The 21,922-nt window shown below is 47.3% G+C and overlaps 1 protein-coding gene across 2 annotated transcripts; it reads right to left on the bottom strand.

The window, feature by feature from the left end:
* Positions 1–40: 40 nt before the first annotated feature.
* ddx43 (DEAD (Asp-Glu-Ala-Asp) box polypeptide 43) lies at positions 41–21,756 on the bottom strand. Of its 2 annotated transcripts, none has more exons than XM_060073163.1 (16): positions 21,417–21,756; positions 21,234–21,289; positions 17,531–17,645; positions 12,733–13,119; positions 9,278–9,359; positions 8,708–8,864; positions 8,154–8,272; positions 7,933–8,043; positions 7,609–7,750; positions 5,582–5,682; positions 5,417–5,504; positions 4,897–5,024; positions 4,556–4,804; positions 4,062–4,149; positions 3,567–3,815; positions 41–364 (listed from the first exon to the last, which is right to left on the bottom strand). In XM_060073163.1, the coding sequence occupies exons 1-15, from the start codon at positions 21,709–21,711 to the stop codon at positions 3,576–3,578; spliced, it is 2,358 nt and encodes a 785-aa protein (XP_059929146.1). In that variant the 5' UTR covers positions 21,712–21,756; the 3' UTR covers positions 41–364; positions 3,567–3,575. The 2 variants fall into 2 exon arrangements, with proteins under 2 accessions (XP_059929146.1, XP_059929147.1); XM_060073164.1 differs by having other exon boundaries at positions 41–306.
* Between the last annotated feature and the right edge of the window lie 166 nt (positions 21,757–21,922).

Below are 21,922 nucleotides of genomic sequence, written 5' to 3'. Positions count from 1 at the left end.
ATGAGCCTCTGAGACCTGAGCGAACAAAGAGTTGGAGTCGTTTTACATGTTTTAAACAATTTAATCAAAATGCACACAACAGGCGTCTGAACAACGGCACCTCGAGCAAAAAACCTCGAGTACACTCTTTGGAAATCAACCATTTGGAACCTCAATACAAACATGTGGGTTGTCCTGGGGCCCTAACTACAGGGGTCTTCCTCCTGGGGTCCCACTCCAGCGACCATAGGGTCAGGGGCCGTCCTCCTGGAGCCCTACTCCCGGGGCCCTCCTCCTGCGGCCCTCAGGGCCCATCATCCAGGTGTGCTGGTGTTCACACAAAGAAGGTGAATCTCACATTGTAGAACAGACCCCCATCATAGACCTGCAGCAATACAATGATCAGTGTGGTCAACATGAGCATGATTATAAAGGGTGATGAAGGGTTAATTGAAGAGGTCAACAGCTTGATTCTTATTATTAGTTTCTAGAACTATACAAGCCTTTTTATAAAAAGGTAAGGAAGGTTTAAAAGGTCCCATGACATGCCACCAGGTGTGGGCTGATTAGGCGTTACAAGCCGTGGAAATCTGTCCCTTATGACATCACAGGTGGGCGTGTCCACCTAGATCCGCGCTGGATTGATCAGTCTACCAGCCTACCCAGTGGACTGTAGCAAACGTTGCTCATCTATCCGTCACACATCTAGGTGGACACGCCCACCTGTGATGGCATAAGGGACAGATTTCCGGAACGGCTAATCAACCCACACCTGGTGGCATGTCATGGGACCTTTAATAGAAGCGCATTGTGACGTTGGCTTAACGGACAGATTTCCTTCATACAAGTCTGTAAAGACTGGACGGTGGAAGATATTTCACACCATGAGATACGTATTCAACAAGTCACAAGATGTATTCCAGGTATCATGACATCGTGGGGCACTGAGGATTATACATGGAGGTCAACCCGTCTAATGGAGATCTATTGGGTCCCAATGAGCCATCGCTTAGGAAGGGACTCTTCAGTGTTTCCCACAGACCAGGTAGCAATGTGTGGCGCCGGTGGGGGAATGGAGTGTCCCGGTGCCGAGTCGGTCATCGGGGTGTAGTCCGAGTGTGACCAGCGGGCGGCGTTCAAAACACACTATCTGAAGCTGCCATGTTAAATAAACACCTGTATGCTAATCTATTGTCACCTGGTGAGACAATTTTAAAGCTACAAGAAGCATTTGAAATTATTCAGCTCAATCTTAATTAATTAAAGTAAAGTATGTTTTTAGTTGTCTTTAAGAGATAACAACTAAAAACATTTTTACCAGAACCCTGACTGGTTTCATTCCCTGCCCCAACTCCATACATTATAGGCAGGCCAGTATAATTAGTTTGCTCATATACATACCTGGACTTCATGTTGGAGGAAGACCCTGAATTTTACTAAAGCTGGAGGTATATATTTCAAATACTGAACTCAAGACCTACCTCAACCAATATCAACCCGTTATATTTTACTTTATTGTTAAAACTAAATAGTATAATGTAACCAGGGCTCTAAATTAACACGGCTGGTATTAATAAAACTTACTAGCCAATTTGGCCGGTGATGCATGAGGCAATCAAGTCAGTCAGAGCCGCTCTACTGTCCTCGCTCCCGAGCAGTACTGACTTCATTTCCCATGAACACTGTCGTGATGCTACGTGATGACGCATAAGACGCCCATTGGCTGCGCGCAGGCATTGCAACCAACCAGCTCGAGAAACCATGGAAACAGAAAACACAATGAAGAAGAAGAAGAAGAAAAATAATTAATGAATGGAGCAGAAACTATCCTAAGAAGGGAGGGAGCTAGCTAAAGTAAATTAAAAAGTAGCCTAAACTTAAACTAAATGCGGCGCTGGTTGGTTGGACAGACGTCTGGGGGCGAGAAGAGGCAGGAGATGAGATTGAGAATATAAACAATGCGTGCGAAACGAAAAAAAGAAAGTCAATACCAAATGGCTGACGTGTCGTGAATGGCTTGTGTTTGATCACGAAAATGACGTCATGTTTTGTAAGGACTGCCGCATTTTACACAAAAGAAAAAAACAAAACAATTTCGTGGTGGGAACAAATAATTTTAAAGTCGAGGCTGTAAAGGACCATGAGAGTGCCCAGATTCATTAGAAGAGCTTCAGGATTAAATCCGCCAAAACAGGTCGTATTGAAGAGAGCCTTGCTGGGAGAAGCCTTTCTTTATTAAAAACGTCAAAGCTGGAGAAGTTGCAGCTACTTTTTCGAAATGCCCACGCCATCAAAAAAAAATAATTATATATATATATATATATATATCTCCGTATATATGACAACATCCAAATATGTAAAAATAATTAATTCAGCGAAACTCATCTCCCTTATCTTCACTGGAAAAAATTTGGCTAGCGGAAAATTCTGATTGGCTGGTAATCAAAAAAGTTAATTTAGAACCCTGAATGCAACAATAAAATTATTATAATAAGGAAAACCCGCTGCTTCGGGTATTTCTTTGATAGGCCTCAAACATTGCGTGTGGAGAGGAGGAGCGGGTGAATCAGCTGTCAGTGCGTGTGCACGTATCGGTGATAGACCGGTTGATCCAAATTGAGCGGTTGCGATTCACCCAAAGAAAAATATATGAATGATATTCGGCTCGATTGTATGGCGAATGGCTGAATTACTTGCGCAAAGAAGCAGCCCGAGGTTTCAAGGTGCCAACTTAGAGACAACTTTCTTTCATTTTTCTTAGACCAGGTAACAGTCTCTCTGATTTAGGTCACCGTTGCATTTCAAATATGTAGCCTATGTTAAGCCTAGGCTATTTGTTGACCTGATGAACAAAGGTTTAAATAAGCAGAATGTTAAGAGTGTCCGCTAGTAAAGCCCTTTCTTAAAATATTGAGATTTTATATACTTGGGAGATAGCATCAATCCCTGCGTGTAACTGCTCAAACAACATTTTATGTAGGCTAGCGGGAAATCCTTATTTATTGTGAATGCAAGAATGCTGAAGCGGGATTGACTAGATTTATGCAATAATGCAGGTTCCTTAAGTTAAACTGCTATGCAATAACATTGTAATACTTTGCTTTAAAAGCATATGACTGAGGGATGTGGGTCGGGAAGCAAGTCGGGTACATTCAATAAATATTAATACTACTGGTTGAAAACGTCCGGCAATCGCAGGTCGTTTACAAGTGTACCCGCGCACCACTGGTATGCATGTGCGCGCTTGTCGGTGTGTCAGTGTGTGTGCACGCGCGTTTGTAAACGAGAATGACAGGGAGATAGCGTGCTATGTGGAGATGAATGAACGGAACAAGATATTTATATTTAGAAACTGTTGATTCTTTGGCGCTGCGCCCCACATTGGTCTATGTGTGGGAAACAATGAACTGAATCCATCACATATAACCCTCCATCCGAAATTATATGAAATGTGTCCCGAGATGAAACAATCCACTTTTACGGTGGGCTGTGATATAAACATGTATCTTAGGTCATCCACTCAGACCAGCTAAAGACAAGACTTTAAGACAAGACTTCAATGTGTGTGTGTTTGTGAGTGCGTTTACATGAGGTCCTCAGAAAGCCCAGCGGTCCTCGTCTCTACGGCCCCTCCCTCCTCCTCGACCACCTCCACCTCCTCCTCCTCCTCCTCCTCGACCACCTCCACCTCCTCCTCCTCCTCCTCCTCGACCACCTCCACCTCCTCCTCCTCGACCTCCTCCTCCCGCTCCTCCTCCTCTGGGCCCGCTGAGCTCGCGGTCTCTCTTGTGTTTCTCATATCTCTGCGCCATCATCACCAGCTCCTCAGGGACCTCCTGCAGGGAGACAGCATGGAGCACACGAGGCTGGTGCATGAGGCTGGTGCACGACGCTGGTGCACGAGGCTGGTGCACGTTGGACATATCCATCCTAACTCCAGATAAGTTGTCTTGTTGGGAAATGCAATATCCACCCCAAGCATTAGAGTTCTCCTGGAGCTTTCTGGGACTGTACAGCTTGTAGCTTGTGTAGCTTGTAGCTTGTGTAGCTTGTGTAGCATGTGTAGCATGTGGCGTGTGCACCTGTCCCGCCCGCTCCAGGATGGTGATGAGCTCGCCGGCGTTCCTCCAGTCCTCTCGGGTCACCAGCGTCACGGCGAAGCCAGACCGCCTGCAACGGCCCCCGGTCAGCAGAGCGCTCAGGGTTAGCATGGAGGGCGTTAGCGTGTCCAGTGGTTGCGTTTCAAGGGTTAGCTGGATATGTGTTAGCATCTGTCAGTGCGTGGCGTGTTAGCTTGTGACGTTTCTAGTGTTAGCGTGTCCAGTGTTAGCATGTGACGTGTCCAGTGTTAGCGTGTCCAGTGTTAGCGTGTCCAGTGTTAGCGTGTGACATGCCCAGTGTTAGCGTGTCCAGTGTTAGCGTGTCCAGTTTTAGCTTGTGACGTGTCCAGTGTTAGCGTGTGACAGTGACTGACCCTGTCCGGTGTTAGCGTGTCAGCTTGTGACGTGTCCAGTGTTAGCGTGTCCAGTGTTAGCTGGTGACCAGTGTCCACTGTTTGCGTGTGGCGGTGACTGACCCTGCGCGCCCGGTGCGGCCCACGCGGTGGACGTACTCCTCGATGTTGCGCGGGAAGTCGTAGTTGAAGATGTGCGTGATGTCGATGACGTCCAGGCCGCGCGAGGCCAGGTCGGTGGCCACCAGGATGCGCACGCGACTCTCCTTAAAGTCCCGCAGCGCCTCCTCACGGTCGCACTGCTCCCGGTCGCCGTGGAGACTCTGGACGGCCAGACCCTGCAGACACAGGTCGCTGGAGAGGTCATCCGCCCTGAGGGACACACACACACACACACACACACACTGAGGATGGCCTGGTTCTTAGCATGCAATAATACATGGTCATTAGTGTCTTTGGCTCACATGATTTTCTTTCCGACGAAGATGAGGACCTTGTCGTTGGGCTCCATGTTTCTGATGAAGTCGAAGACGTACGCCTTCTTGTCCTCCTCCGTCACGAACAGAACCGACTGGTGCACTGAGGCCACCGCCTGGGGACAACCAGCCGCTACAGACTATCATGCTACTACTGGCAACACAACCTGCTGCTTACAACTAGCGTGCTACTAACAACACAACCTGCTGCTACCGACTAGCATGCTACTAGCAACAGTACCTGCTGCTACCGACTAGCATGCTACTAGCAACACTAGCTGCTTCTCAAAACTAGCATCCTGATGCTAGAAACTAGCATGCTACTGTCATGCTGTTAGCAACCTTCTACTAGAAGCTAGCATGCTACTAGCAACCAGAAATACAACAAGCTAATAACAACCAGCCTGCTTTTAGCAACTAGCATGCTACTAGCATCCAGACACCCAACCTGCTGCTATAGATAAGCTTCATAACGTGCTTCTAGCCAAGGGCAGGTAGAGGAGCTCACCGCCAGGTCCAGCGTGCCCACGTACACCATCATGGGGTTCTTCAGGTACGACTTGGCGAGCCGCCGCACCCCGGGGGGCCAGGTTGCGCTGGGGGGGGGGGGGGGGGACAGCGTTAGTCACGCAGCGGCTCCCCTCATCACAGTGTGAGGGCGGGTACAGCTCACCTGGTCATCACCGTCTGGCGGTCCGGACGGACGTCCAGCAGGATCTTCAGGATCTGAGGCTCGAAGCCCATGTCCAGCATCCGGTCCGCCTCGTCCAGGACCTTCAGAGTAAAAGCCCCGAGTCAGACGGCTCACACGACACAGTGCTGGCACAACGGTGACACGTGAGCTAGGGCTGGGCGATATGGCCTAAAATAAAAATCCCAGATTTTTTCATAAAAAATCCGATTTCCGATTTATATCGATTTACATAAAAAAGCATTATGGCAGGCCCTGCCATTGTAAACAGTGTAACCTGTAACATAACATAAAATGTAAAATATATAAAATATAAAATAAAATATTTCTGTAAACATAAAATATTTCTAATGATAAGAGGACTTCTGATAAAGTGCCAACATAACATTCAAACTTTCAACACTGGTCATAAATATACAGTGTTTTGCAAACGGTAATAATTACCTTAAGAAAGGGAATAGTAGAAGAAGAATGAGGAAAAACACACGCACGCAGCTCTTTCCTTCACTTGTCTGTATTGAATGAGGAAGAGGAGTGCGATCCCCCTACTGGAGCCCCGATGCATTACCAAAAGATCGACGAATTACCAACAGATCGACGAATTATTAAACCACACAGATATATTTCAAATTAATTATGTTTACCTCAAAATAGATTATACATACATGAATAAATGGTGGTATACAACTTGTCAAACTCGCTACCATGTTTGTGTATCACTTTGGTAAATGCGCGCTCTGTGCGGGGGGAGGGCTGAGCCCATTCCAAACTACGGGAGCTGAGAGGGAAGCGTTTGCGGATGTTGAAGAGAAAACCGATTTTCATTTGAACAAGTCGACGTGAGCTACACACTCGAATTAATCGATAAAATCGGTTTATCGCCCAGCCCTAACGTGAGCCCAGAGTCAGACCAGAGCAGCCAGACATAGCCGCCCCGACCGACAGCCGAGAACTGCTCCTTGACCCAGACACCTGTCATCGAATCTAGACTCATAACATAGATGACCCGCTTTAGATTTAAACCGGTGACTCAGTGAGCATACCTGAATAGTGAGAGTGGCCACGAAAAAACAATCCTAGGCACTAAAAAGGTGGATTATCAGATCCTGCTTGGGGTCAGTTCCCCTTGCTGAGTACATCCTGACCCCCTGCTGGCCGCTCAGTCCCACATTCATGGGGAGAACACCGTTCAGCCGGAGCGTCCAAATGCATCTACTGTTGGCCATTTCTATCTGATCCTCTTCCTCTTCACTTTTCAAGCCAAGAATACCCCGCCGATATGATGCAGTCTTAAGTTTGCAGTTCTTTTGCCATCTTGTTTTTAAGACTCGATAAAATCGATTGACGAATAGAGCTTGCGTGTACAGCCCTACATCCGTCAAGAACCCACAACCCACAATCAATCGACTCATCGAGTCTTGAAAACAAGATGGCGTAGACGGGTAAACTACTGAAGGTGTTATGTGTGCATAAAATGTAATTTTCAATAAACCATCTGTACTTTCAAAGTTATCAATGCCTCGTTTTATTTGTCAAGACCCTCATTATACTACAGAGAAGTGTCGGGCTACCTCTAGCCTTGTATTTGGTTTAAAAGAGCAATTTATTTTTTACCATGAGAGATGCCCTTAGCATCATGCATAGCATTTTGGTAGTATCGTCTAAAAACAGCCAACGTTGTATAGGCGTCGTATAGGCGTTTTTTTGCTCCCCAGCGAACGTTAGAACTCGTTATCATACTAAACATATCCCAGATCCATTTGTCACCGATTTCCTCTTTAAGGGGACATTTATCAAACCCCACCCTGAAAGATGTCCCGGTGCCTGTTGGTTCTTATAGGAACCTCAGCCGCCGCATGAGTTGGATCACCGTCCCGTTAGGAACCCCGCGGTCCTCCGATAGCCTGCAGGCTGTAGACCCCACCTACACATCGCTCTCATCGGCCTGGTCTACGGGGCTAGGACCCCCGGCTGTAGAGCCCCGGCTCCAGGCCCCGCCCACATCTCACCACGTAGGTGATGGATTTGAGGTCGATGAGCTCGTTCATCTGCAGGTCGTTGAGCCGTCCGGGCGTGGCTATCACGATGTCCACGCCGGCCTGCACCTTCTTGATCTGGGCCCTCCGGTCCCCGCCCCCGTAGATACACACGCTGACAGACGGACGGAAGGACACTCTTCAGAGGGCTGATACTGTTTAGGGTTCAATTAAATGCAATGTGTTTGGTACTTTATACATCTTCAGCTTTAGGGATCTGACTGACCCATGAGAGGACCCATGCTGTGTGTGACCCCAGCTCTGTGTGACCCCAGCCCGGGGTGACCCCAGATGTACCTCTTGAAGCCCTTGTAGCTGTACTTGCTGCATTCGGACTCTATCTGCAGAGCCAGCTCTCTGGTGGGGCTCAGCACCAGCATCGCCGGACCCACACGGTCCGCCCTGGAGCTGAGGAGACAGCACACAGCTAGAGGACACGGGACACCGGAACGGTAGTCAGGTAGAGGACAGGTGTCCAGAGACAGGTAGAGGACTGTGAGACAAGTGGTGAAACTTACACAGGCTGTCCGTCCATGTGGATGAAGCCGGGCAGCAGGTAGGCTAGGGTCTTCCCTGTACCAGTCTGGGCGATCCCAATCAGGTCCTCACCACTTAACAGGACTGGCCATGCCTGAGACTACACACACACACAAGTTGGGGGCGGGTCCTTCCTGTCAAGGGTGGGCTAGAGCTATCTGAATGGGGGTGGGGTTCGGGTTTAGCCCTACCTGTATGGGGGTGGGGTTAGCCCTACCTGTATGGGAGTGGGGTTAGCCCTACCTGTATGGGGTCGGGGTTTGCCCTACCTGTATGGGGGTGGGGTTTGCCCTACCTGTATGGGGTCGGGGTTTGCCCTACCTGTATGGGGTCGGGGTTTGCCCTACCTGTATGGGGGTGGGGTTTGCCCTACCTGTATGGGGGTGGGGTTTGCCCTACCTGTATGGGGTCGGGGTTTGCCCTACCTGTATGGGGTCGGGGTTTGCCCTACCTGTATGGGGGTGGGGTTTGCCCTACCTGTATGGGGGTGGGGTTTGTCCTACCTGTATGGGGTTGGAGGTGGAGGTAGCCCTACCTGTATGGGGGTGGGCTTGGTAAAGCCCACTCTCTCAATGTTGTCCATGATTCCCGGGTAGGGCTGGAAGGCCTCCAGGAAGGTTCGGCAGGGGTTGGGGAACGGACGCTTCCCTTCCTCCTTCAGGTCATCCACGAAGATGTTATTATTCTCCTTCCTGTAGGGAACAGGAAGAAGGTCAGATGTCGGGAACAGGAAGGAGGTCAGCGCGTCGGGTACAGGAAGGAGGTCAGCGCGTCGGGAACAGGAAGGAGGTCAGCGCGTCGGGAACAGGAAGGAGGTCAGCGCGTCGGGTACAGGAAGGAGGTCAGCGCGTCGGGTACAGGAAGGAGGTCAGCGCGTCGGGAACAGGAAGGAGGTCAGCGCGTCGGGAACAGGAAGGAGGACAGCGCGTCGGAACAGGAAGGAGGTCAGCGCGTCGGGAACAGGAAGGAGGACAGACGTCGGGAACAGGAAGGAGGACAGACGTCGGGAGAAGGAAGGAGGTCAGACTTCGGGAGAAGGAAGGAGGTCAGACGTCGGGAGGAGGTTAGCCGGCGGCGGCGTTGGGAACAGCCATGATCAGCTCACCTCCAGTCCACGACCTCGGCCTCAGTGAGGGTGGAGACGCTGTCGGCCTCCAGGTAGAAAGCCTTCTTAATGGGAGGCAGGTCTGGGGTCACAGAAACAGGCTCCAGGTCAGATGTTAGACATGGTATAACACAAACTCCTAATGTAGTAATATGTAAGATGACCTTATTTAGTAATATTACTGAATCTAGTGATACGTAACCCAATCTGGTACCATGACTAATCTAGTATTATGACTTTATCTAGTAACATGACCTAATCTAGCGATATGCAACATAACCTAATCTAGTAACATGACTTTATCTAGCAACATTAAATAATCTAGCAATATGTAACATAGCCTCATCTAGTTTCATGACCTAATCTAGTTACATGACCTAATCTAGTGATATGCAACATGACCCAATCTAGTAACATGACCTAATCTAGCAACATTAAATAATCTAGTAATATGTAACATGCCCTAATCTAGTATCACAGGGATTAAAGTGAAAAAAAATCTTCTGACTGAAATTGTATTCGCGCTACAGCCAAGTCACGTGCAGTGTGTGAAACATGTTCCAGGTTAGGTTACTTGACACCTGCTTAAGAAATACAAATGTATAAGACGTCAGCACCAAATGCAGCCATCACGTTTAAATGCTCGACCAATACTGTTTTACAGGAGGAGGATTTTAAACAGCTGTTCTTTTGCATCTATTGCAATTTTTTTGTTGTCTTTTCAATTAGACTAAGATTTTTTTTTTGCAAAGCTTGTCTCATATTTTTTTGCACCATGAACCGTAAGGCTTGCCATCGTTCCCCGTTTCCGTCAGCCATGCCCATCTCCATTTATTTTTTTGTGTTTTATCAATATCCGATACATCGGAGCCGTCAATCATTATAAGGGAGTTCATACTAGCTTAACTTTCGCTCTGACACTCAACACTAACACAACAAAGAGACGTAAGATGTGGCGCGAAAATGGTGTGTATATATATACATTTGTATATAATATATTTAATATATATTTAATATATAATCGGGATGTACATTAAAATGCTTGTGTTTTCAGTCAATTTTAACGGTAGACCTTTTAAATACTCACTATATAATTTGACAATTTTACCGGCGTTGACGTATGACGACATAATACACGCGTGTATTATGTCCATGTTCGAAACTGCACACTACCGTACTGCCGACTACATACTGCGCAGTATGTACTGTATACTGCATACTGAATGTGGGATTCAGTATGCAGTATACACTACATACTGCGCAGTATGTACTGTATACTGCATACTGAATGTGGGATTCAGTATGCAGTATACAGCAGACCGACTGCACCGCAGTATACAGTATGCAAGTTTCCCAGAATGCATTTCGCGGCAGCGGTAGCGGTAAAGCTGCTAAAAGCTGTTTTAATTCTCGCTTCAGTGCTGTTAATACATCACTTTCTTAAGTTTTAATATTTTTTTATGCGAGAAAGTACCTATTTAGATCCTTAATATGCGATTAGTTTATCCAAATGACGCCTGTTTGTAAATTTGTCCCGACGTTATCGGAGATGTGAAGTGGCCTCTGTGAACTCCAAATGACGGAAATCCGTCGTAGCGACGGAGAACTTTAATCCATGAGTATCATGACCTAATATAGTAACATTACCTAATCTAGTGATATGCAACATGACCTAATCTAGTTATGTGTAACATGACCTAATCTAGTAATATGTAGAATGACCTAATCTAGTAATATTAAAAAAATATAGTAACAAGAGCTAAACTAGTAATATGTAACATGGCCTAATCTAGTGATATGCAACATGACCTAATCTATTGATATGTAACACAGCCTACCCTAGTTATATGTTACATAACCTAACTAGAGATGCACCGAAATGAAAATTTGTGGCCGAAACCGAAAAATAATTAATCGCTTGGCCGAATACCGAAACCGAAAATGACGGTTCCGTTTAAAGTTGTCAAAACACTATTTTTAAATATTGCTTAAATCTACTGCTTACAATAAATGTTTAGACATGTTTTTCAAGGAAAAATGTTTATTTGAAATCTTAAAATGTTGGAGAACTGATATCAGTTTCATTAATGCACTTCAATTCATTCTGTTTTTACACACACACACACACACACACACACACACACACACACACACACACACACACACACACACACACACACACACACACACACACACACACACACACACACACACACACACACACACACACACACACACACACACACACACACTCCCCCCCGAGCGACCGGCGCAGTCCCCCCACGTCCCAGCGCTCTATTCAAGGTAACCTAACAGCTCCAAAAGGTGTCTTTAACGGGGGGGGGGGGGAGGGGTTTAACGAGCGCATCACAGGCAGAGGCTAAATTCTTTGTATTTTAACGACGTCGACTCATTACGTCGGTGACTGTGAGCGGGAATAACCAATGACTCCCTACTATTAACTACCGCATGTAGACGTGTGCACGGACGCAGGCCCGCACTAGGCCTGATCTAATAACGCGTCGGGCTGATCCGATTTGCTGTTGGCCTGAACTCAGCACTGCAGTGTAAGCAAAAGGTCTGGAGGTCCCGCGGAAACACACCGCGGCGGCTGCTCCCTCTGCTGACAGGTTGAGCCAGCGCTCATTCACTAGTTTACGAACGTTAGATTAAACATTCCCGCGGTTCATGGCGAGGTAAACAAAACAACTCACAACCTATAAAAAGCTAGAGGGGGTGGCGTAATTGTTACATTTTACTATTTTGAGATCGTATAGGTGGCCTGTGCTCCTTGCTTGTGTAATCAGTAGGGATCGACCGATACCGTTTTTTTAGGGCCGATACCGATACCGATATTTTTTCATCAGCCTTAGCCGATACGGACTTTCTTGAGCCGTTTTTTTTTTTTTTTTTTTCTTTTTTTTTTTAAAGAAACATTTATTGAACTTCAATATAAAAAACAATATTTAACAAATAGTAAAAACAGGTGAAGTAGAACAAGTAAGAACAAGTAGATGAACAATATTTAACAAATAGTAAAAACAGGTGAGGTAGAACAAGTAAGAACAAGTAGATGAACAATATTTAACAAATATTAAAAACAGGTGAGGTAGAACAAGTAAAAAAAAAATAAAAAAAAACGGCGAAAATCAGCCGCGTATCGGCCGATACGATACACGTAAAAAACGCGAATATCGGCCGATAATATCGGCCGACCGATATATCGGTCGATCCCTAGTAATCAGACAAGATTGTATAATTTTGCGTCACCACCACTTTCGGCCTCCGATTCGGCCACTCATTTGGCTTTCGGCCGAAAGCCGAATGTGTCTTTTTTTGCGTTTTCGGCCGAATTTTTTCGGTTGCCGAATTTTCGGTGCACCTCTAAACCTAACCTATTAATATACGCATCAGGACCAGCACACTGTAGCCGTCCCCAGAGTGGATGCGCTCACCTTTCCACTTCATCTCCTCATACATCTCCCGGTTCTCCCTGATGTTGGTCCAGTCGATGGCCTCCCGGGCCGGAGCAGCAAGGGCGGAGGACTGGAGCTGGGCGTCCGTCCAGGAACTGCCCTTTCTCGTCTCTCCTCCTCCTCCTCCAGCGAAGCCTCCTCCACCACCGAATCCGCCTCCTTCTCCTCCACCGAAGCCACCTCCTCCTCCTCCACCGAATCCTCCTCCACCGAAGCCACCTCCTCCTCCTCCTCCTCCTCCACCGAATCCTCCTCCTCCTCCTCCACCACCACCGAAGCCTCCTCCACCACCGAAGCCTCCTCCTCCTCCGAAGCCTCCTCCTCCTCCTCCTCCTCTGCCAAAGCCTCCTCTTCCTCTGCCACGACCTCCAGCAGGAAACAGGAAACAGAACCAACCACAATGATGGATATGAGGTGACAGCAGGGCGGGGAGGTTGGCTCCAGTAGCTACCGACCTCGTTAAGTCCACACACAACTGTCAGATGTTATTAAAAAAAATAATAATAATGTAAATAAAAACTTCCGGAATTGAAATGTATCAAGCTTAGGGCTTGGCGATATGGGCCAAAATGAATATCTCAATATTTTTTTACTATATCTCGATACACGATATATATCTCGATATATTTTGAATCTCCTCTAGAGCACAACATAAATGCTCGATTCAACCATGTCTGGCATAATGTTACGTCAGTATTAATTCTAGTATTCCTGAAACATAAGTCTGCATGTAGATTACATGAAACATATTGTTTAAACTCATTAGTGCTTTCTATTGGAACAATTTACAACTTGCACATAAGAAAAGGAAAATCACAGCAAGTTAGATTTACCAACACAGCATTTATTCAAACCGTTAATTATTTATTAACGGTTTGAATAATAATAATTATATATATTTTATATATATATATATATATATATATATATACTGCCAGGCGACGGATCCAGTGCTATTCTTTTTCTAAACCAAATCCTCAGTTTCCAGCCTTTTTTCTCTCTCTCGCTGTTCTCACTCATCGGTCGGAGGTACACACCTACAGCAGCGCGCCTTCCAGACTACTTCACACTAGGGATGGGCGATATGGCCTAAAATCCATATTGCGATATACATGCAACCTATTGCGATAACGATATATATCACGATATATAAATCATAATAGAACCATTTCAGAACAGGTTACATAGACTCTAAGGAAAGCTAAACTGCTAAATGTATGTCGTTTTGAGAACATTTATTGTGCAAAACTAATCATACAACATAATGTTGTAGCTGCAGAGACTTTAAAAAAGAAAAAAATCTTCTGTGTAATGACGTATACTTCTCTTAATGAAATAAAAATTGGTGGTGTCTTGTTAATAAAGAAACGGATACTGTGAATTAGGGAAATACGTCCAGTATTAGGCATGGCTATTTTAAATAAAGAAAAATCTTCCAAGTGTGTGCACAGATACTTGCTATTAAAACATAAAACAATAAGTGGAAAATGAACGCATATAATTTTGAAATTAACATGAAATGAGAGCAATCACCAGCTCCTCCGTTTCGCTTTCAGCCATATTTACTTAGATGACGATGATGCGTTGAAGCCGGTTGGAGCTCATGGCTCTTTAAATTCCGCGGGTCGCGGACGATGCGTTGCAGCCGGTTGCAGCTCGTGGCTCTTTAAATTCCGCGTGTCGCGGACGATGCGTTGCAGCCGGTTGCAGCTCGTGGCTCTTTAAATTTCGCGTGTCGTGGATGATGCGATGCAGCTGGATGCAGCTGGTTGCAGCTCGTGGCTCTTTTTAAAATTTGCGGGTCGCGGACGATGCGTTGCAGACGGTTGCAGCTCGTGGCTCTTTATATTTCGCGAGTCATGGATAGATCGCGTCAAACATACATTATCGCGATAGAGCAATATAACTAAAATCTCTATCGTACTACGTAGGCCATTTTTTATCGTTTATATCGTATATCGTTTATATCGCGCATTCCTACTTCACACACGCGCGTCCATGAGAATGACGCAGACTCGCAACGGGCAGGGGAGTGAGTGTGTTTAATGCATGAGTCCGTGAGGCAGAGAGCCACAGGAAAGAGCGAGAGAAGGGAACACTGTGCGTTCACACCAAATGCGATATTTGTCGCCCGTTCGCGCTGTCGCCGAAGATGTCGCGGAAAACATCAATGGCGAGGGAGCAAAGCGACCGAGCGGTCCGCGGTGCGGAGCTTTTGAAAATTTGAGGTAGAAATGGATCATTCTGAGGCTTGTGAAGGACCAGTATGTTGACTCGTATAGTAAGGCCAAATTACTCAAAATGGCTAAGTTACCATAGATGCAGAACATTACATACAGTAATGTATATAGAAAAAAAAACACGTACTTCGGGAACCTGCTGGAAGAACACTTTATCTTTATTATTTAAATTAGTATTTTTCTATTCCTCAGCCCCCCCGCCCACCAAACGCTATATTTTCTTTCTTCTCAGACACTCTCAGATTCACTGAACTGATAAATTTGGTTCGGGAGAAGAGATAAAAGCCCGCCTACACTGTAAACTGATTGGTTGACCTACCGATCCAGGCCAATCAGGAGGCGCCTGAGGCTCACGTGCACACTGCCCAGAGCATGTGAGCGGAGCGGAGCGCCGCGCAATTCCCGCTCCCCGCTCCCCGCTCAGGAGGATGTCCGCTCATTCGCTCTGCCGCTCAACGTTGTGCCAGGGCGCTCCGCTCAAAACCGCTCCGCGTTCATCTTAAATTTCCTGCCGCTCCGGCGAAATCGCTCCACGCTCCGCTCAAATTCAAAATTATATGACCTATCACCTTGCTTTTCGAAGTACTTCCCAAACTCCATCTTGCTACTCTCGCGGGCACACGAGCCAGTGTTGCAGGGGGGGGGGGGGTAGGAAGGGTCTCACGTGACGCGTTTTATCCAATCAGGTTGCTTGGATGCTCCCATTGAAACCCATTCTATTCTACGTGAACCACCTACATGTAAGCCGCTAGAAGCAGTTAAAATCGGAGCGGACTGGAGCGGAGTGAAATCCCCGCTCCGGCCTTTGAATTTAAAACCGCTCTGCGCTCCAACCCGCTCCAACCTATTTCTTCCGCTCCACGCTCCGCTCCACGCTCCGCTCCACGCTCCGCGCTCCGCTCCACGCTCCGCTCTCCGCTCCACGCTCCGCTCCGCGCTCCGCTCCACGCTCCGCGCTCCGCTCCACGCTCCGCGCTCCGCTCCACGCTCCGCGCTCCGCTCCACGCTCCGCGCTCCGCTCCACGCTCCGCGCTCCGCTCCACGCTCCGCGCTCCGCTCCACGCTCCGCGCTCCGCTCCACGCTCCGCGCTCCGCTCCACGCTCCGCGCTCCGCTCCACGCTCCGCGCTCCGCTCCACGCTCCGCGCTCCGCTCCACGCTCCGCGCTCCGCTCCGCGCTCCGCGCTCCGCTCCACGCTCCGCGCTCCGCTCCGCGCTCCGCGCTCCGCTCCACGCTCCGCTCCACGCTCCGCTCACATGCTGTCACTGCCTCATGCACAGTTTCTAGATCCCTCTCTGTTGTGCTGCGCGCTCGCTACACAGATGCGAACGCGGTTAGGAGCACGTCTGTCTCCTGTGCGCGGTCTTGCTCGCTCGCTCTCCATTCCGGGAGATTTTAAGTAATTTAAAATTTTCGACATGGAGGCGCTGGGTTGAAACAAGGAGGGGCAGCGCCCCTCTTTCCCGGTTTAGATTAACCCCTGATATTATAGATACAATTCTATTATATACTATTATATATAGAGCTCCGGGAGTCGCAAACGGCAAAATTCACTTTCTCCTCCATGCTGCAGTTCACCCCGGACTGCACTGCACTGAGTTTGACGTTTGAACGCTGATTGGCTGTTACGTAACACATGTCACTCAGGCCTAAAGAAATATATATTTGGTTCCTGTTGGTTGTCAGTTGAGGTCATGGGTAGGTAGGGAATTTAATTTATATTTTACAGAATGAAGAGGTGCTTTTTTTTTTTTAAAGCTCATAAAATAATTTGGGTCGCACATAAATTGACAGGGTCGGTCGGAAACAGGAACCAAACCAAAAAAAATGTTAGGCCTCAGTGGCCACGCTGTTGAACGCTGATTGGCCGTCATCATGCGAAATTCGCGTCAAAGATGAAATATTTCAACTCGAGCGAATTTGTCGCGCCTCAAATCCTTGTGAACGTGCTCGCCTGTGCACGGCAAAAGTGTGGCGCGACAAATCATCGCCGGTTTTCTCTCGCGAAAAATTCGCCCGATACGCGTCTACGTTCACTTTGTATGGGATCTTGTCGCCCCGTCGCGTTTGGTGTGAACGCATAACGAGTATGCCCGCAGCGGTAAAAAGTAACGTGCCAACTTGTATTCGATGTTCGCGACAGGGGCATTTTATACATCCCCTGGAGAACATCTCGCGATATATCGCATATATTAAATTATCGCCCAGCCCTAATCGAGCTACATGAATGTACTTTAGACCCCTGGGGGGCAGAAAAGATACTTCCCCACTTGGTTTAACAAATTCAACAATATATTTTGGCCCGAGGCATTCTGGGACCGTCCGTTTGGCAAACACTAGATGGACACGAAGCACTGAATGACGTCTAATGTCTTTCGACCACCTGCTGTTCTAGGACATTGGGATCACACAGAAGAGCTGGTGGTCAGGACGGAACAAAGATACGATCGCCATTCCGCACTACAAAGACTGTCGTTGGCGTACTGCGTTCTACATTATATACCAATGAACCGTTTTTAACTGTCTGGTTGCCTCACCACGGAGGCCGCAGTGGTCTTCCTGCACCAGCTCCTGGATCAGCTGGCGGGCCTTCTGCTGGTCGTCCGGAGCTCCGTGGATCACCACCGTGCCCTCGTAGTCGCCCTTCTGGATCTGCAGCACAACAACAGGTTTGTAATGTAGCGTGTGGACCAGGGCTCTAGCTGCCTGTGGACCAGGGGTCTAGCTGCCTGTGGACCAGGGCTCTAGCTGCCTGTGGACCAGGGCTCTAGCTGCCTGTGGACCAGGGGTCTCATTTATAACTGTTGCGTACGCACAAAACTGGGCTGAAATTGGCGTACGTGACTTTCCACGCCAAGGTTGTGATCTATAAAAAAAAAAAAACTTGACGGGAGAATGTGTGCAGCCCTAGGCAAACTCTGACCCATGTGTACGCATGGTTTGGAGGAAAAGGAGAATAGGCGACACAGATGGTGTGGTGGTGAACTGAAGTCAGACAGAAGAATTGTAGAGTGAGAAGAACGATTATGTTTTATCATCGCCCTTCATAAATTTAATTTCAACCCGTATCATGCGTTAAATCTATGTAATCAGAATAATTTAAGTCAACTGCGTTATTTCTCATTTATAACTCCAGAAACATCTCCTTAGAATAGAAATAAAAAGAAAGTCTCTATAATTAATCCCGTCACTCCATACTGTCCACTGACGGCGCGACTAAATGGAATAAAGCATCTGTCCAACACGTCTCAATAACATAATATTTTTATGTGACACTGTAAACACATAATCAAAATGTCAATTAAATCCCAAGTGTGGAAAACCAAGCCACACTCATTACAATCGTTGTCCGTTACTCTTGATGCTTTTCATGACAAATCAGGCATTAAAAAGGGGTTATGGTCAAGAACATTTTACGTGGGTGATTACAAACTGATTATCCAAGGTGTTCTCGGTCAGTCTTATTACCGTAACCCTATAAATACAGACGTGAGCGCCGTGGTAATGCTGCACCATATGGCACTTCTGGCGGACCATGCAAATGGCAGGATTCGGAGGGAGAGGGTCTTTAGGGACCATAACGATTTATTGGTACATAAAAATATGTACAGGGTATCTGCAGGTTTCAGCAAGTCAAATTTAAGACTTTTTAAGACCTTTTTAATACCACCTTGAATGAAATTTAAGACCTTAAACCCGCGATGGTGAGGGGGATCCCGCTGTATTACAACCCAAGCATAGCATGTGTGTCACTCAATGAGACTCATTCAAGTTTACTTTCCGTCTGTTTATTGAACATAAAGTGATACTCCAGGGCTCCAGACTAACTTTTTCCTTGGGTGCACTGGTGCGCCTAAATTTTTAATTTGGGTACACCAGCACGTATTTATGGTGCACCCAAGTTGTGAGTTGTTGAGAGGGGGGGTGACAGCGTCTGGGCCCCCGGGCAGCTGCACCGGTTGCACCGTCGATATTTACGCCACTGATTAATAATATTTTCACCATTAAATAAATGCCTTCTGTAAGACCTCGGGGGTATACCACGAACCTCGTTGAACATACCCAGGCTTTCTTGGGAAAACCTGGCTCGACAGAGCCGCAACTCGCAATCACAGTTAAATGGTACCACGACGCTCACTTTAGATTCAATTAGTTGAACCAGGTATTCCGCTTTAGGTTCAATGCGCGTTCACATAAAAGGGGCGTTTCTCGTGTCATTTGACTCACCCTTATGCAAAATAAATCGCGCAAGAGCGGTGTATTTCATCCAAGGCGAGCAATGTATTATTATGAACTCCTACGAGGAATTCAAAGTTCAAATCACAGCCAAGGGGAACACGGTTGCCCATAATATGGCTAGGGTGGCGTGCTGGCAAAAATAGCCGACCGTGTTAATTCGTAAGTGAAAAGATTCTGCATATTGTCTAAAAAATATTATGCATCATCATCCCTTTTACCCCCATATATGTGGGGCCCCATGAATTGCAATGCCTAAGTACCGGGAATGCACAATCTCCGACCCAATATCGGACGTGCACGTCAAGTTGCTTGCTTTTAGTGGCGTGGTTCAACGTCTCAAATATCAAAACAAAATCAGCCTTGTTGACGCTGCAGATTAGCTCGTTTCGGATGAAAGGCGCTAGTCCGAAGCGAGTTATATACGCCGTTTTGTCCCTTCCAGCAGTAAAGGTGCTCGCGATTTGAGAGTCAGGGAACATCAAACCGAAGAGATCTCCTATCCCCTCATTCGAGTTGTAGGACTGGTGCTTGACCACTGTGTTTAGAATCCACAACACCTCCGCTTTCAGTGTTGGTGTCGCACCAAATGCTACCCTCAGGTCAGTGCTAGCAGCGCTGCGGCGGTGGCGCCGGGGCAGAGATGCAAAACGTAGAAATGGCTGGGGTCTGTGTGTGGCTCCTGGCAGAGGTTTTATGTTTTTGGCACTGCATATGGCTGACGACAGCCTTAATCCCCATGGTGCCGAGCTTGAATGTAGGCTACTTTTGCACGGAATGCATCTGGCCTGTTCTGGGTTGGCAACGGACGCTAGCCAACCTCGGAAACGGATGTCTTCCAGCCAACTGACGTTGAACTTGCATTTACCCATTGTTGCAGACTAGCTAGCAAGCGCGCAGACACCCGTTTATATATGCAGCTAGCAAGAAAGTAGCCTCTCGTTCATCTCCTTCCCGAAAAGTCCCGCGAGAAAAATAAAAAATTAAATAACCCTGCCCCGACAAATTTAAGACCTCCGAGTTATAAATTTAAGACCAGCATATGACATTTTTGACGAATTTAAGACTTTTTAAGGCCTTAAATTTAGAAAAATTAATTTAAGGCTTTTTAAGACTTTTAAGACCTCCGCGGACACCCTGAATGTACCTTTACGTCAGACCACTTCTTTTTTAATTCTGGGTCTGTGTGCTCCGTGCTACTGACAGAGTTCACTGCTGCAGCAACATGTTGCCACTCACTCTGCTTTTTGTTGTTGGCGATCCCAATCCCGTGACCGCCGAACAAAACTACTTTTCGGGTCTCCACCTCACCCACAAGTGTCTCCACTTCAACCTCCTTGAAATTTCGCTTTTCCCAGTCCTTCCACCATTGTTTCCGACAAGACATAATACTTGCAACTGAGTCTGTTTTATATGCAGATCGCATTCATGAAGTCATTTGCATTGACCATTTATGGTTAAAAGGGGCGTGTACAGGGCGGAACGTGAAGCTGATTCAGTTGCGCACACTTGTAGGCACTCTGTGATTTATAAAGCAAAGATTGCCTACGGTGTGCGTACGCAGGGTCTTATAAGTCAGAATATTTTTTGGCGCACGCAAAACTTGGCTTTTGGGCGTACGTACACTTTTAGTAACAATCCCACGCAATTTTATAAATGAGACCCCAGGGCTCTAGCTGGCTGCCAACACACATATTACGACATCTATATACTACCAGCGGTCTAGCAGAAAGGGGCTGGTCCACCTTATTAAGCAATCTTCTGTATCTGTAAATCTTCCAGCTATGATGCGATTGCGAGTGTTAAGATACTCGAGAACCAGACCCTGGTTCTCCCTATCTGCAGGCGGTCAGACCACCTGCTGACGTAATCAACCGCTAGTTTATGGCTGCTTTTAAATTAAACGTTTTATTTGTGTTGGACATGCTGGAGCTGAGGGGTATGAGGGACCTCTGACCCCGTCAGGGTATCAGGACCAGCCCGCTAATAACCACTGGGACTTGCCTTTATCCGCGCCCCAGTACCTTCTTCCAGCTCCCGGATCTTCTCTCCTCCACGACCTGGGGGGTTAGCAGGGTTGGGGGGGTTAGCACGTTAGCTAAAGGAGCGGTTCGCTCACGTATTGGCGGGACTTGGCGGTTGGTCTTAATATCATCACACCGACACCCGGGGCTGTAAAATACTGACCTATAATCCGTCCAACATGCTGGTTTTCAACAGTGAACGTGACCGCCGTGCCGGACTCGGAGCTACCGGCCGGCCCCCCGCGGCCCCGCCGGCCGCCGTCGTCGCTCCGCCGGTCGGTCCCTCCGTCGCCGCCCCGCCACGGAGCTCCGGAGCTCACTCCGTAACTCACTTCCGAACTCACTCCGTAACTCACACCAGAGAACCCCCAACTGACGGTCTCCTTCCCGCGGTCCCCCACAGTGGCGGTGGCGATGGCCGCGCCGCTACTGTCGTACTCATTCTCCCAGTCCGACATCTTCACTGAACTTGTTCAGCACGTGTACCAAGATGTCAGCATCCGGTGACCTCTGACCTTCAGAGCCTTTAGTGAGGATAAAATACTTTACTTCGATTAATCATTTATGGATAAAATACTTTACTTCACTTAGTCATTTAACTGACAAGTTAAAGAAATAATGACAGTGGTCGTGCAAAGTATTTCATGAAAACAAGCTTTGGAATTTAAT

The sequence above is a fragment of the Gadus macrocephalus genome, chromosome 15 (genome assembly GCF_031168955.1).
Source record: "Gadus macrocephalus chromosome 15, ASM3116895v1".
In the NCBI taxonomy this organism is placed as follows: domain Eukaryota; kingdom Metazoa; phylum Chordata; class Actinopteri; order Gadiformes; family Gadidae; genus Gadus; species Gadus macrocephalus.
The sequence above is the reverse complement of the archived record's forward strand: the minus strand, read 5'-3'. Positions and strand labels throughout refer to the sequence as shown.

Bases quoted from the DNA above. Each gene is read 5' to 3' on its own strand.
- ddx43 (XM_060073163.1), bottom strand. From the start codon at position 21,711: ATGTCGGACTGGGAGAATGAGTACGACAGTAGCGGCGCGGCCATCGCC. The intron at 8,273-8,707 runs GTAGGGCTACCT...GTGTGTGTGTAG, and splicing joins CCAAGCCCACCCCCATACAG to TCTCAGGCATGGCCAGTCCT. The intron at 3,816-4,061 runs GTGCACACGCCA...GTCTCCCTGCAG, and splicing joins TCCTGGAGCGGGCGGGACAG to GAGGTCCCTGAGGAGCTGGT.